This window comes from Equus quagga, chromosome 3, assembly GCF_021613505.1.
Source record: "Equus quagga isolate Etosha38 chromosome 3, UCLA_HA_Equagga_1.0, whole genome shotgun sequence".
NCBI classification, from domain to species: Eukaryota; Metazoa; Chordata; class Mammalia; order Perissodactyla; family Equidae; genus Equus; species Equus quagga.
In genome coordinates, this window is record NC_060269.1 from 1,448,418 (window position 1) to 1,462,141 (window position 13,724).

The following is a 13,724-nucleotide window of genomic DNA, read 5'->3' on the forward strand; positions in this document are numbered from 1 at the left end:
CCCCGCACACCTGCTGGAACCCGTGCAAACATCACACAGATCCCCCATAACAAGTGCTAGGCGCAGCTCCTTGGCACACAGTAATGGTTCCAGGGAAGTCAGCCCTCAGGATGACAACAGAGACGGGCCAGCGAGCACACGCACAGAACGCAACACACTGCATTCTCTCTGCTTCCAACAGCTCACACAAGGATCCTCCCTCAAGACCACAACGCTATTCCCTATGTTTTCCCTAAATGACAGAACTGTGTTTTGGGAAGTAAGGAAATCAGACACCTTATTAATGTGCTTATTTTTTAAATAATAATTACAGGGACACCAGAAGTGTTTATTTAGCAAGTGAACATGTAAGCCCAACAGATTCAGTTTCACGTGTTTATTCTTGCCTGGAAAGACCGTAAAAGACAGCATGTAGTTTTATTTGACTTTTAGATTTCTCTAAACGTAAGCTGAAATTCTGCATATATGAAATACATGCAAATACTGATAATTTTAGGACACGTACGATGACGGCCTTTGAAAAAGTTCCAAGTGCCTGATTTTAAATAATCCCCTTCTTACTCATGTAATTTACTCATCCCAGGATGTATCTACATCAATATAATTGTTCCGATTTTAATTTTTCATCTTTTAAAAGTGTAAGATGACTGCACAGGAATAGTGATTGCAGGACAGCAGACAACAGTTCTCACTTATTTAAGCCCAAACAAAGCAAGAGTTCACTGCTCTGCAAGCTGAAGGAGCTCCCACGCCTAAGTCACTTCCTCAGGACACCTCTACCTGACCCCCTCCTCGGGACCACGGGCAGTTCTGAAGAGGCTCCAGCATCTGCTTGGCGGATTTCTGAAGCTCCCCATACAGAAGCTGGTTAATTTAACCAAGAGAAAAATTACACACGCCCTCGCAATTCAATCTCCTAAAAAGCTCTGAGCCTGGTTATTTCATAACCAAGGGCTATTATCCCTAATGGCCAAGGCAGTCTCAGCAACAATTCAGGTGTCCCAGAGTCTTATTAACTCTTCCAGCCATTACGTACCATTAAGAGCATTAGGGCCCGGACCCTAATTAGGGCGCGTTAAATGGCCCTGGTGCTCTCCAGGTGCTAACAAGCCGGCCAGAGCGGCCCATTCTCTACCAGGGAGCACAAGGAGTTTGTTTTCAAATGCTATTCAGAATTTTTTTAGATTTTCACAGCGGCTACTCCAGTTTCAGAGGGCAAGACTCAAAGATTTAAATAATAACGTTAAAATTACAGAAAGACAGCCAGCAACCACAGTTTCTTTCTAACTGAAATGCATTCTCTGAGGCAATGGCTAGTTTCAGTTCAGTCATATCAAAGATAAAAACTATGAATATTAAAACAGTTTATTACACTTTATCAAAGTCTGTACATATGTTCATTAGGATGAGAGAAGTTATTTCCTAACAAACAAAACAACCTCAAAACTTCCTTGCAGAATCATAACTTATCAAATGAGTCTGGATTAATACAGCAAAAATATATATTATATCATTATTACATATTATATCATATATGTCATATATAGTGTATACTGTATTATATAAATATTATATATATAACATACGTACATGGAAGGACATACTGTCTTTAAATTAAAAGAGATTTTGTTTTTAAAAAAGAAAAAATAGGTACTGACCATGTCAAAAAACAGCTTCTTCTACTTAAGGTAGTGAAAATTAATAGGAGGGATTTATTTTTTAAATGTCTAAACAACAATAAAAATGCATAGGAAATAATAAAAAAAATTTCTCTGCAAATTTCTGTATTACACACGTCCCCAGAAAACTACAGAATTTTTTAAAAATTTCCAGGCAGCTATCATTCCCTACACATTTTTAATCTTTCTTCTTGTCGATCTAATAAAAATGCCAAAAAGTGTAGATGACAAATGGTTAAATTGTTATAAAATCACCTACTCCTTTGTGATAAAAATTTCAGTTAATACATAGTAATTTATATTTAAAGTTACTGCATTAGCTATTTTAAAGTTATTTAAGTAGAAAGCAACACAAAAAAGGACATTTCCAACATGTATGGACCCAGAGAATCCATCTCCCAAGCACTTTCTGTAAAAATTTTTGGAAAACGTACGTCAGCCAACAGTGAGAAAGGAAAACAGAAAGAGAACTTAGGAGAGAGCGGAACCAGTAACCAAGAGGGCGAGGAAAAGAACCCAGCGATGGCAGCTGGCAGCCGGCCGAGACCCAGCATTGAATAAACGGTGCCACCAACGAGGTGAACAAATTCAGATACTGTAAACGCCGCATATTGGTTTTCAGTGTTTAGATTCAAGAGAGAAAACATGAAAAATATTCACAGCTCAAGAAGGGAACTTGAACGTGATCAATTTTGTCACGCAGTGTGGTGGAGAGCAGCTGGTCAGCGAGGGGCAGAGGAGGGCAGAGCCACGCACCCAGCTGCGTCCTAGGCAGCCACGCGTCTGCTGAAAATCGGTGGAGCTATCGGTGCAGCTCGAAGTGTGACGCTCAGAGTCATCGCAAGACGACAAAGGAAGAACGAGGAACAGAGCTGAGAAAGGCACAAGAGGCGAACTCCTAATCTTTCAAGCAGCAGCCTGAGTCACCAGGGAAAGACAGAAACCAAGGAACAGGAGTGAGCACACTGTTCCAGACGGGCAGCAACTGCTCTGGAGAACTGGCATCACAGGAAGACAACACAGGAGCCAGACGGGGTGCGAAGGGAGGAGGGCGTCACCTCTCCCTTTTCACACCTTTTTCAAACTTCTGAGTTTTTACTTTCAAGTATATGATTATTTTTATAATTTTAAAAAGCGCCATACAAAATCCTGTGTTTGTTAATCTCAGAAGGTAAATGTGGGAGGGACACATAAAATTTTAAAAAGTTGCTTGATTTGAGATTAAGATTGTTGATTAATTTTCAAAGATGTAGAGTAGATAGAGAATAGCATCAAACTTTTAATATCTATTAGCAGTATTTATTTAATCATATGAATCCAAATACACTTTTATCTTACTAGAATAAAATCATAATTTGTTAAAAGAGGCATTTCACCAAATCTCAGAATCATGAAATTGATCCTTTATTTCTGAGGCCGCCTCACCTCTGCCATGGTTCTATTTTTCTTTCTTTTTTTTTGAGGAAGATTAGCCCTGAGCTAAAATCTGCTGCCAATTCTTCTCTTTTTGCTGAGGGAGACTGGCCCCGAGCTAACATCTGTGCCCATCTTCCTCTGCTTTGTATGTGGGACGCCTGCCACAGCATGGCTTGATGAGCAGTGTGTAGGTCTGCATCCAGGACCCAAACCAGCAAAGCCCGGGCTGCTCAATCAGAACGTGCAAACTTAACTGCTGCACCATCCGGCCAGCCCCCAAGGTTCTATTTTTAACTTGTAACATCATATAAAATAAGCCATGTGCTTACAATGCTCAAGCTCCTCCTGAAATATAAGTTAGGTACCTTTAGAAGATAAATTAATTATATGATATGAGAAAACTATTAAATATTGTAATCAAACCATATAAACTGATTTTTAAAAATGCCTTCACAAATTTAGGAAGCATTCACCCCGGCAGCTCCCGCGCATCTCTCAGTTCCCATCCCTCTGACTCCCCTCCTTCGCAGGTGCTCAGGAAAAGAGACAACCCACAGGCTAAGTAGGGAAGAAACAATGTAAGATTAGGAATGATTCCTGTTCACTAAAATTTGCTTAACCAGCAGGACAACAGAAACTCCATCTTTGGTTTGAAGTAGTTGAGAGAACAGCTGGATGATGTTTGAGATGTATGATAAAAATAAACCAGGACTCAAGTTTGAAAAAAAATAAAAACTTCCCCATAGGGTCACCTAGTATTCCATGATTTATGATTTAAAAAAAAACATTTACAGGGGCTGGCCCCGTGGCCGAGTGGTTAAGTTCGCGCGCTCCGCTGCAGGCGGCCCAGTGTTTCGTTGGTTCGAATCCTGGGCGCGGACATGGCACTGCTCATCAAACCACGCTGAGGCAGCGTCCCACATGCCACAACTAGAAGAACCCACAACGAAGAATACACAACTATGTACCGGGGGGCTTTGGGGAGAAAAAGGAAAAAAATAAAATCTTTTAAAAAAAAAAAATAAACATTTACACCACAATTTCTTCAGCCGTTCAATTTGTGCCTATATCTATTTTTTTCCTTGGGGCACTGTAAAATAAGAGAGCAGAGAGAAGACTCAGGAAGGATGTGTGAATGCGTTACAACAATCTGAAGGCGAGGGAAGGAGGAGTATTCCAGAACACTTGCCGCTTTAAGGCTTCAGAAGTGGCCTCACCTGAGCCACGTCTACGAGAGAGAGCACTGCAGGTCCTACCCGCTGCCAACAACACGCATGCACAGGAGAGAATCCTGTCTCCCCTTGGCCTCACTCCTTCTGGAAACAAACACAAATCACCACGACAGCAGAGCACTCAGAGCAGAGCACGGCAACCACACTCATCTAGTCTTTTAACTTCAGGATTTTAAAAACATACCAGGAAGAAGCATTGTTTTATTTTTCATGATGGAGATAATATATACATGTCTCCTTTTAGTGGAACGGAAAACAGTCCTTTTCTTCTTTCAAAACAACAACTTGTTTCAACTGTTATAGTCTGACGATTTTATCTCCACCTGAATAAGCGTCAGTATTCCCGCAAACGCAGAAAGAGCCGACGAGATGCCCAAAGTGCTGTCACCTCCACTCTGGGCACAAACAGAAATAAAGCAAAAAGACAGCTAAACTTTCCATTCTAACCCTGGGGAAAGGGAACAGGGAGGAGGCACCTGGCCTTAGGTAACGTGGTTTCAGTGCTGCCGTGACAAACACCGCAGATTACTGGTCAAGTATGAATGGCTCAGCGGAGCACTGCCGATGGACAATGGCTTACATCAGAGAGAAGGAGTCCAGGTCACGGTCTTCCTACCCATGAGATGCGCAAACCTGGGCAGGTTATCTAACTCCTTAGAGCGTCTTCCAAGTTGAGAAGAATAACGGTACTAGAACAGGCACCAGGGCTTGGCAGATGCCGGGAGTCTAGCTCCAACAGTACTGGGTGAAGACTAGCTTACTGCACCTAAGGACTAGTTTACTGCACCTAAGGACTAGTTTACTGCACCTAAGGACTAGTTTATCTAGCGACCAGCTTCACTCAGGCTCAGCCCCTGCAGTGTGACGGGACGTCCCCGGCGGAGTCCGTGACTTCAGAGCGCCACATCACAAATGAATTAGCTAGATGATGTGTTTCGGCGGGCTGTTGCACCATTACATTATGAGTTCTCATTTGAGGAGCAGTTAATGCCTTAAAAAACACTTTAAACTGGCTATTTATTTACTCTTCTTACGTATGTATATGTGAGAAATATGATGATAATGAAGCCCAGGGCAAAATAATGAGACAGGTAAGAAACACCTGGCTTATGGACTCAAGTTTCCTACTGCGACTGCAGTTGTCACGTTTTAGTGTGACTCTGAGATGACACGTGCGGTGCTCTTTCAGTCCCTCCCTTTCTCAATGACATGCTGGTCCACGCACAAGAAAAGGTTTTAAATGCACATAAACTAAGAGAGGTTAACGTGTAAGTTTCACGAGTTTCAGTTGCCTCAGAAACGGTCTACTTTCCAGCTGAGAAAAGAAGTGAGGTCTAGCAGGCACCAAGATTCTGAATATGGATGAAACTCAATGGAAAAGGGGTACAAACATGAGGAAAAAATTGGTCCGAGAATAATAACAGTGACGGCCAGATGCTTTAAGGGAGCTGTCTCTCATACTGTCAACGACCTCACAAGAAGGTGTACTGACCTCCATTTACAGACGAGCAAACTGGAATTCAGAAAGTTTGAATGACCTACCCAGAGTGCTTGGGTAGGACACAGCACAGCTGGAGCTCAAACTGGAGTCTGAAGAAACAAAAAACCCTGGAGTCTGCGTGTCTCAGGGAGGGCCGGCTCCTCATCACACAGCTGTCTCTGCAACTTACATTTGGGGCACGTCAGACCTTTGTCAGAGGGACTTCTCCTTCCCTTCGCTTGTACAAGGCAGAATACAACAAGGGGTAGAAACAGCTCAGGTCCTGATGAACACCCCCCCTTAGTTGTTTTCCTGTTACTCAGTGAACAAGAGAGATTTAGGAAAGAGAAGAAGCGGGGAGGGAGGAGAGGGGAGGGAGCCCACAGACTGTCCTTCCTTCGTCTGAAGCATCATCTGAGTGCACATCCTTTCCTCGCGTTCCTCCTGGCAGTATGACACAACTCACACACGGTCATACCGGACTGCCTTTACCTTCCGTGCACACAGATTAAAAAAGACAAAACACATCAATTTAACTCCCAAATACATACACTGTGCTTCACATGAGCCCCTTTATATTCTCACAATTCCAATGGCACGCTGATTGACTTCTGCTTCTGGAAAGTGACAGACTTACCATGAAACTTTGAGGCTTCAGGATCATTCACATTGATAGCAATTAATTTCCAATCTGTTTCACTCTGATCAATAAGAGCCAAAATTCCAAGGATCTTCACACGAATAACCTCTCCACGAGAAAGAACCTTTAAAGTGAAAAGAAATTCAGCATTTGCAAGGCTTTGGAGAAGTGCACTCACACATTGTAAAAATCCAGATGAAAGATTAAAGGCGCTATAGCCTAAAATTTAATAAAGCTTTAATAATTAAAAATAACATAAAAAGTCATAAAGCCTTCTATAATACCCCTTTTAGAATTAAGTATCTTGATCCCTTTTTGTAAATTGATGTTGCTTATAGATCTTGAAATTTAATATACGAGGCCTAGAAACTCACACTAAACAGAAAATAAACCCACGTATATCACTACATGATGTAACCTGGCTTCTGCGGCTCAGGGGTAAAAAGAGACCTGAGCAGCCTTTTAAATTGCTCCACTGTACCTCTTCTGCAAACCACATGCTCAGGTACTAGTGAAATGTACATTTTTAACATATCAGAATACAGTCTTAAGAAGATAATGAATGACAAGGAAAGATTATGACTATGTTAAAGATACAGACAAAACAGGTTTCATAAAATGCTGTTAAAAGACTTTAAGAGAAACCGAGAAATAGCGTGATGTTGAAGCAGGCGTTCCACAGCTAAAGCAGGTTATTTCAGGGGTTCCTTCAAGCAGTCAATGCCAAATTCATATGCATCAGTCCTTCCACATCCTTTGACTTTTAAAGGTTTAGTCGGCTAGAGAATTTCACCGCACGCTGAAATCTGAACACACGCTTCAGAATAAATTCCTTCATGACGCAAAACGCAGCTTTACACTTGGAAAGCAAGGAATCCAAAAGAAAGTCATTTTTGTGTCTTGAAATTATTTGAGAGAAAAAACAGATCTTAAACCGTAAAGTCAAAAAAACCTTTCAGAAGATTTGCAAATGACTCTAAAATCTTAACATAAATCTGCATGAATCTGTGATTAGTTTACACAACAGATGAGTGTGATTTTATGAACTAAACTGAAATCTCACTTTTAGGGGAATATGCACAATTACATTAACCAGACCCCACATGTTCAGGCTCTGTTAAGAACCCAACACTACATCAGACACCGTGTCTATAAAAAGAAAGAGTCGCCGTTTTCAAAGGTTTGCAGCCTTGCTGGGGAGACAAACTTCACGCCAGGAGAGCCTTTGTCAAACAGCAATGTTCAAATTCTAAGTTATCACATCATTGCCAATGAAAGGCTGGCTACGCTGGTCAACTCAGCGATAAACTAGGTCACTGGCTCTCAACCAGAGGCAGCTCTGTCTTCTAGAGGACCATCGGCAATGTGCGGAGACACTGCTGGTTGAGAGAACTGGGGAGGCATCGCCTGCATCTGGCGGGAGAGGCCAGGGAGGCTGCACAGGACAGGCCCTGTGAGAGAACCGTCACCCAGAATGTGAACAGCGCCACAGCAGAGGGACTGCAGGAGACTCTGGGGGCGGCAGTGTCTATCAGAATTCCTGGGAATCATACATAGTTTAAAAAGCACACTCTAAATGGTTTTATTTTTATTTAAAAAAATTAATTTACTTTGAAATTTCGTACAACATAAGAGCAGATTTGAGATTGTCATGGTTACAGGGCAAGCAGGAAGCGTGACTGGGGATCTGTTTCATCACACTGACACATGTTCTGTGACGTCCAAAGCCACAGAGAGGGCTCAGACAAACCACTGCCTCGTCATAACACCTTTCAACACTGGAAACTCTCAATCAGACCAAAAACTCAGGATAAGATGCTTAGGAACAAAAGGCAAAGTTCTTATGAACTGGCCCCCTTCACACAAGTCAATTCATTCTAAATCAATTCAACAAATTTATGCGGAACATAGAATGTTAGACACCAAAAGAACAGTCCATAAGCCCTCAAGGAACTGAACCCCCTCAAGGTTCCCGAGCGTGGTCCTCAGCCTCACCCCAGCTTCCAGGCCTCTGCTCCCTCCCCTCGCCATGTGGTGTTGGAAGGGGCTTCCTCCCCAGACGGTTCCAGGACCCCATGCACGGCCAGGAGCACAGTCCCAACAAAGGCCTATTCTTTAGATGGCGACGAAGTCCTCGCTTCATATTTGCTAAATATTGTCTCAGGTCTCACCAACTAAAGGGATGAATTGCTCGGCGGTAAGATGAAGCCTGTTTTCCCAGTTCTGTCATAAAACCATCAGTGCACCCCTCCAAGGAACTGAGCGTGCGTAACCCGTGCTGGCCCCGCTTGCCTGGGAACCACAGTCCACCACGTCTGAAGACCAGTGGAACGACTCTGGACCAAGAACACGGGCACGCCTCAAGGCTATAGGCAGGATCTCACTAGGGTCATCACCGAATTCTCTAGCTATTTATGGAAAAGATTTCAAAAGACAGGACTTTTAAGTCACAAACACATGGGGTTGAAGTCGTCCTCCACCACTCCTAGATGCGACCTTGGGCAAACGACTTCACATCGTGCGCCAGGACTCGGTTTCTCAACGGTAAAATGGAGACCACGGTACTTATTCCTTGAAGTCAAGAGCAAAGAAATGACGGACACATAGACCAGAACGTAAGGTCTTCCACAGACAGCCACGGCTACTCTCTGGCTCTTACGTGGACCTATCGGCTCACCCCTGTCGGCAGCTCACCCCGGGGGCCTGGGAGGAGCGGAGGACACTGATGCCCACAACAGGGGTTCTCCACTGGTTCAGAATTTGAAGAAGGAGGCAAGACTTCCACTGGACCCACCAATACAAGAAAACCACAGGGAGTAAAACTGCTAAGGCTGTCACCCCGTGCACCAGGTTTCTACGGTCACGTAACAAATTGCCACAAACCCAAAGGCTTAAAGCAGCGTAGATCTGTCATCTCACAGCTTCCACGGGCCAGGAGTCCAGGCACAGCACGGCTAGACTCTCTGCTTGCGGCCCAACAAGGCCGAAATCAAGGTGTTGGCCAGCTGGGCTTTGATCGAAGGTTCTAAGGAAGAATCCCCTTCAAGCCCGTTCTTCGCAGTTGTAGGACTAGGTCCCTGTTAACCTGCTGAGCGTCAACCAGGGACTGCTACCTCAACCAGAAGCCTGTTGCATCCAGTGGGAAGAGGCCAGGGATGCTGCACAGGGTGGTCCCATCTACCCCATCTGTGTGTAAAACTAGGAATGTGTGTAGGATGAGGGTCTCCCCTGCAGGAAAGGAGTGAGAGAGGGAGAGGAGAAAGAAGACAGGGGGAGAGCATGGATAGGGAAGACAGAAGACAAGGTGGGAGACCAAGGACAAAGGGCAAGAGATGGACGAGAAAGTCTAAGAGGAGGATGAAGAAGAGGAGGAGGAGGAAGAGAAAGAAAAGGAGAGAGTAACAAAATAACATGGTCGATGAACAAAGTGACAAAGACTCAGAGCAACTATGTGCTAAATAATATTCTAGAAGCCCAGAAGTGCTGTGAGTTTCCAGAGAGAAGTGACTTGATCCCAACTAGAAGAATTTCCCAACCGCAGCATCCCTGGGTGCGGGCACTGAGCTGACCACCGCCCAGCAAGGCCTGTGATCAGAGGGGACAGTAAGACTGACAGCAGAGCGCATAACAAAAAGCCACTCTGTCAGTCCACAGAGGGTGAAGGAAAACTCCGGGGGCGATGCTTAAGCTGAGGTCTGAGGGGTGCGCAGGGGAGGGTAAGGGAAAAAAAGCGGAGGAGGAAGACGCTCCATCCACACGCAGGGAACGGCTGGTGTGAGGGCCCGATGTCAGCAAGAGCAGGTATGTCAGAGGAACCGCGAGATCAGTGCAGCTGGAGCCACTGTGCAAACGAGGAGTGCACGAGGAGAACAGGGAAACAGAAGACGGGGTCAGGGACCAGCAGAGTGGGGCTGGACAAGAGCCTGGAATCAATGATGGCCGGGAAAATAAGACAGGAGGAAACCAGTTAGGAGCAGAGACAACTCAAGTCAGAGACAGCAGGCGCTAGACCGCTGCACTGAGAACGGGAGACACAGACGGGAAGGCTATTTAGACCACAGAACGGGCATTCCATGATTTACGGGATAAAGAGAAGAACCACCAAGGATGACCCCTCAGTCCTGGTTTAAGAATGGTCGGGGGAGGCGCCACTCACTGAGCCTGACCACCCTGGGATGAGGAAATAATGGACTCAGTTTGGGACACAAGGAGCTGGAGACGCCTGGGAGACACCCAAGCGTGGACATGGGCAGCTGCGTGTATGGGTCCCAGCTGGGGCGACCAGTCGGAGAGCAAAGCCACGTGCTTAGGATCGGATGACCGAGGGAGCTCCCGATGAGGACAGCAGCTGGACACGGGCCCAGCACTCAACCTGACCAGTGCTTAAGGAGCCTTCAGAGGAAAGCAAGAGAGAACAGAATGAGAGGACATCTAAGGTACCAGAGTCAGTCACAGTCAAGGGACGAGACGGTTCCAGAGGGAGTCACGGTTACAGCATAAAAGGCCAGGGGAGCTCAAGCGAGACAGAACCTGTCGCACAGCCTGTGGCCTCGGCTAATGGAGAGCTACCAGGGCCTCGGCGAGGGCAGCTTCCCGACATGACGGGGACAGAAACAACGTGAAGTGGACTGAAGACAAGTGGGAAGCAGGAGCCGAGTGCATGCGCAGATGCTACAATCTCATTCGAAGGGGAGAGAGGAGGCGCCAGGGAGGGGCCCCGAGGACGCGGCTGCAAACGCAGCGCAGGAGGGACGAGAAGACACTGTCCCTCAGGAGCAGGGGCCCTGGTTGTGGGTAAGAAGACAGCTCCTGCGGTCACAGACGGCACGGAAGAGGCACGTTTGTGGGCACTGGCTACTCGGCCGTCCACGGGGACAAGGTTGGCAAGCTCTTATTGGCCGGTTTCCAGGAGCTCCACGAAATGAGAGACAGGACACTGTGCTGGGAGGGAAGACAAAGTGCAAGGACGTCCACAGAGAACAACAAATGCCAGCAACAGTACAGCAGAAAATAGAAGAAAGAATCGATCAAAGACCCAAATTCCACGGGTCGCAGCACCCATGGCATCGCAGGCTTTGCTCCTCCCCATAGGACCCGGCAAGCTGGTGGCAGGCAGAGAGAAGAGGAGCAGGCTGTGTCACCAGTGTGAACTTCCTGTCTGGATGATGGGCAAGGAAGCCCAGGACCACTCGGCAAACCTTCCACCATATTCAGGATTCAGAGCACATGCTTGAGACCTGCAGACTGCACGCCTGCCACCTCCTCAGCTCTGCTGCCGGGACGCACAGCCACAGACAGGATGTCAGCCACGGGCGCAGCTGCGCTATTTATAAAGACCGGCCGTGAGAGGTTTGACCCGCCGTGGCTGCACTTCACCAAGCCCTAGCATGAGAAGGAGTAAAGGCACGAAAAGGGACTGGAACCAGGGCTCAGTGGGCTAGAACTCTGAGAGCCGAAGGACTGGTGCCTTCTGGGGAGACCTGAACTGGTGTGGCCGCAACAACCTGGAACACATGTTCGAGCCACAGGCTGTCAAACACACCTTTGAGCCTATTTCACAAACATCAATAGGATCATTGTCTCCACAGCAGTCCGTGCTCTTCTCTTTCCGATGGGGATCTTCCCAAGTCTGAAAAAAAGGGACAGGGGAGAAAAATAGGTTAATGCTCACTGTAACACATCTTACTCTTTCCACGTGATTGTGAAGTTTTACAGACAGCCATAAGCCAAGGAAGATTCTCAGAAATTACACAGGCTCAGCACCGCCAACACACCAGCACCTCCCTGCGCTTCGGTGTAATTAGCATGATTTATAGCCCTCCTCCCTGCCGGTCTCACTTGTCCGCATGACCACATCTGACAGTGGGCGGCATTTCCAAACACACGCTCCTCCCAAGTTTAGTCAGCGTCTAATTCAGGTTCACTGGGAGTTTCGGTTCGATGCTCCATCGTCTGTGCCCGCGTCCCCACTGGCTGCCTAACCCTGCTGCCATCATCGCAGCTTCCTCCGACCGGTAACCACATTGGGTCTGGCTTTCAGTGTTTGAAAATAAACTTCCTATTCTTTAAGTGACTTCTATTAGAAGACACCCAGTTTTCCCTTCATAAACTAAAGACAGAATCTACCAAAGAAGAGAGAAATCAATTTCATTCCATTTAAAAAATCCTCTACTTTTGCCATCAGATCCCAAGACCTTGACAAACACACAAAAAAGTGTCAACTCTGGCTGTTGGTCACAAAGTACACACAGGGACATTTTTACAAATGAACAGCATAAGAGACACTTGTTATCAAGTTTCAACATCCCCTACACACTATCCTTCCCAAAAAGCCTCAGAACCGCCCAATTCTAAGTGGAACTGGGAGCTTGCTCAGATTTACACTCTAACACGTGCAGAGACCGGGTCATCTCAAGATTGCTATCTACAACTTCAGATTATCCAAGCTTGGTCCCTCTCATTTACACAGATAATTAAAAATGGACTAACTTACACCTAACCCTAGATAAACTCCAGTATTTGCCTTCTGGCCTTAATTATAGTATGTTCAAGAATAAACTGACCCAGCCTCACCAAAAAAAAATATATATATATATATCAGTAAACCAAGTCCAACAACATTTGACTCCCCAATATTAGAAATAAAATATAAGAAGAATAAACATAACGTTAAGTGCCACACTGGCTGTGGGTGAGCGAGGCTTTCCAGGCGGCACCCCCACACCCCCCAGGAGGAAGGCATGATTCACAACCTCACCTTACAGGTGAGCAAACTGAAGCCCAGAGTGTAAACTGCCCACGCTCACAGCTCTAAACGGAGGCCACGGGAGGAGAACCCACGATGTCACGACGCCGAATTCTGGCAACGGCAGCAACGGAATGGCCAGGACCTCCAGAGATCACCGTATTCTGTCTCACGGCCCTCTTCCTGGAGTTCTGTCCTGTGCTACTGTCCACCCCCCACGGCCTCCTGCCTCCTCTTTCCAGGACACGCACGCGCTCAGGACTCGAGGAGAACCCTCTCTGGGCCACGAGTGAGGAACAGAGATGTAGAGGATGGTCACTGCGCCGTGTTAATAAACGGCACAGCACTTGTCACAAATGCTACAAAACTCACCTAAACGCGCTGGACAAACCAAGACGGGACTGAGCTCCAACTGGAATCAGAAAACCCAGACGCAGAAGGAAGGCAGCCGAGGCCCCTCCATCCTAGTGCAGGGATCCTCTTCTGACCCCCTTCAAGCTCGCTCCCCTCTCGGAAGGAGCAGGAGCCACCC

General features: G+C 46.2%; 1 protein-coding gene across 2 annotated transcripts in view; it reads right to left on the reverse strand.

Annotated features, from left to right (window-relative positions):
* The window catches only part of PPA2 (inorganic pyrophosphatase 2), a 72,861-nt gene that overhangs the window by 32,056 nt on the left and 27,081 nt on the right, over nucleotides 1–13,724 (reverse strand). For both annotated transcript variants that reach the window (XM_046656015.1, XM_046656014.1), the window contains exons 5-6: nucleotides 11,990–12,076; nucleotides 6,445–6,571 (exon numbers count right to left, since the gene is read on the reverse strand). In XM_046656015.1, the coding sequence (XP_046511971.1) occupies nucleotides 6,445–6,571; nucleotides 11,990–12,076 (214 nt within the window). The remainder of the gene's footprint in view (nucleotides 1–6,444; nucleotides 6,572–11,989; nucleotides 12,077–13,724) is intronic.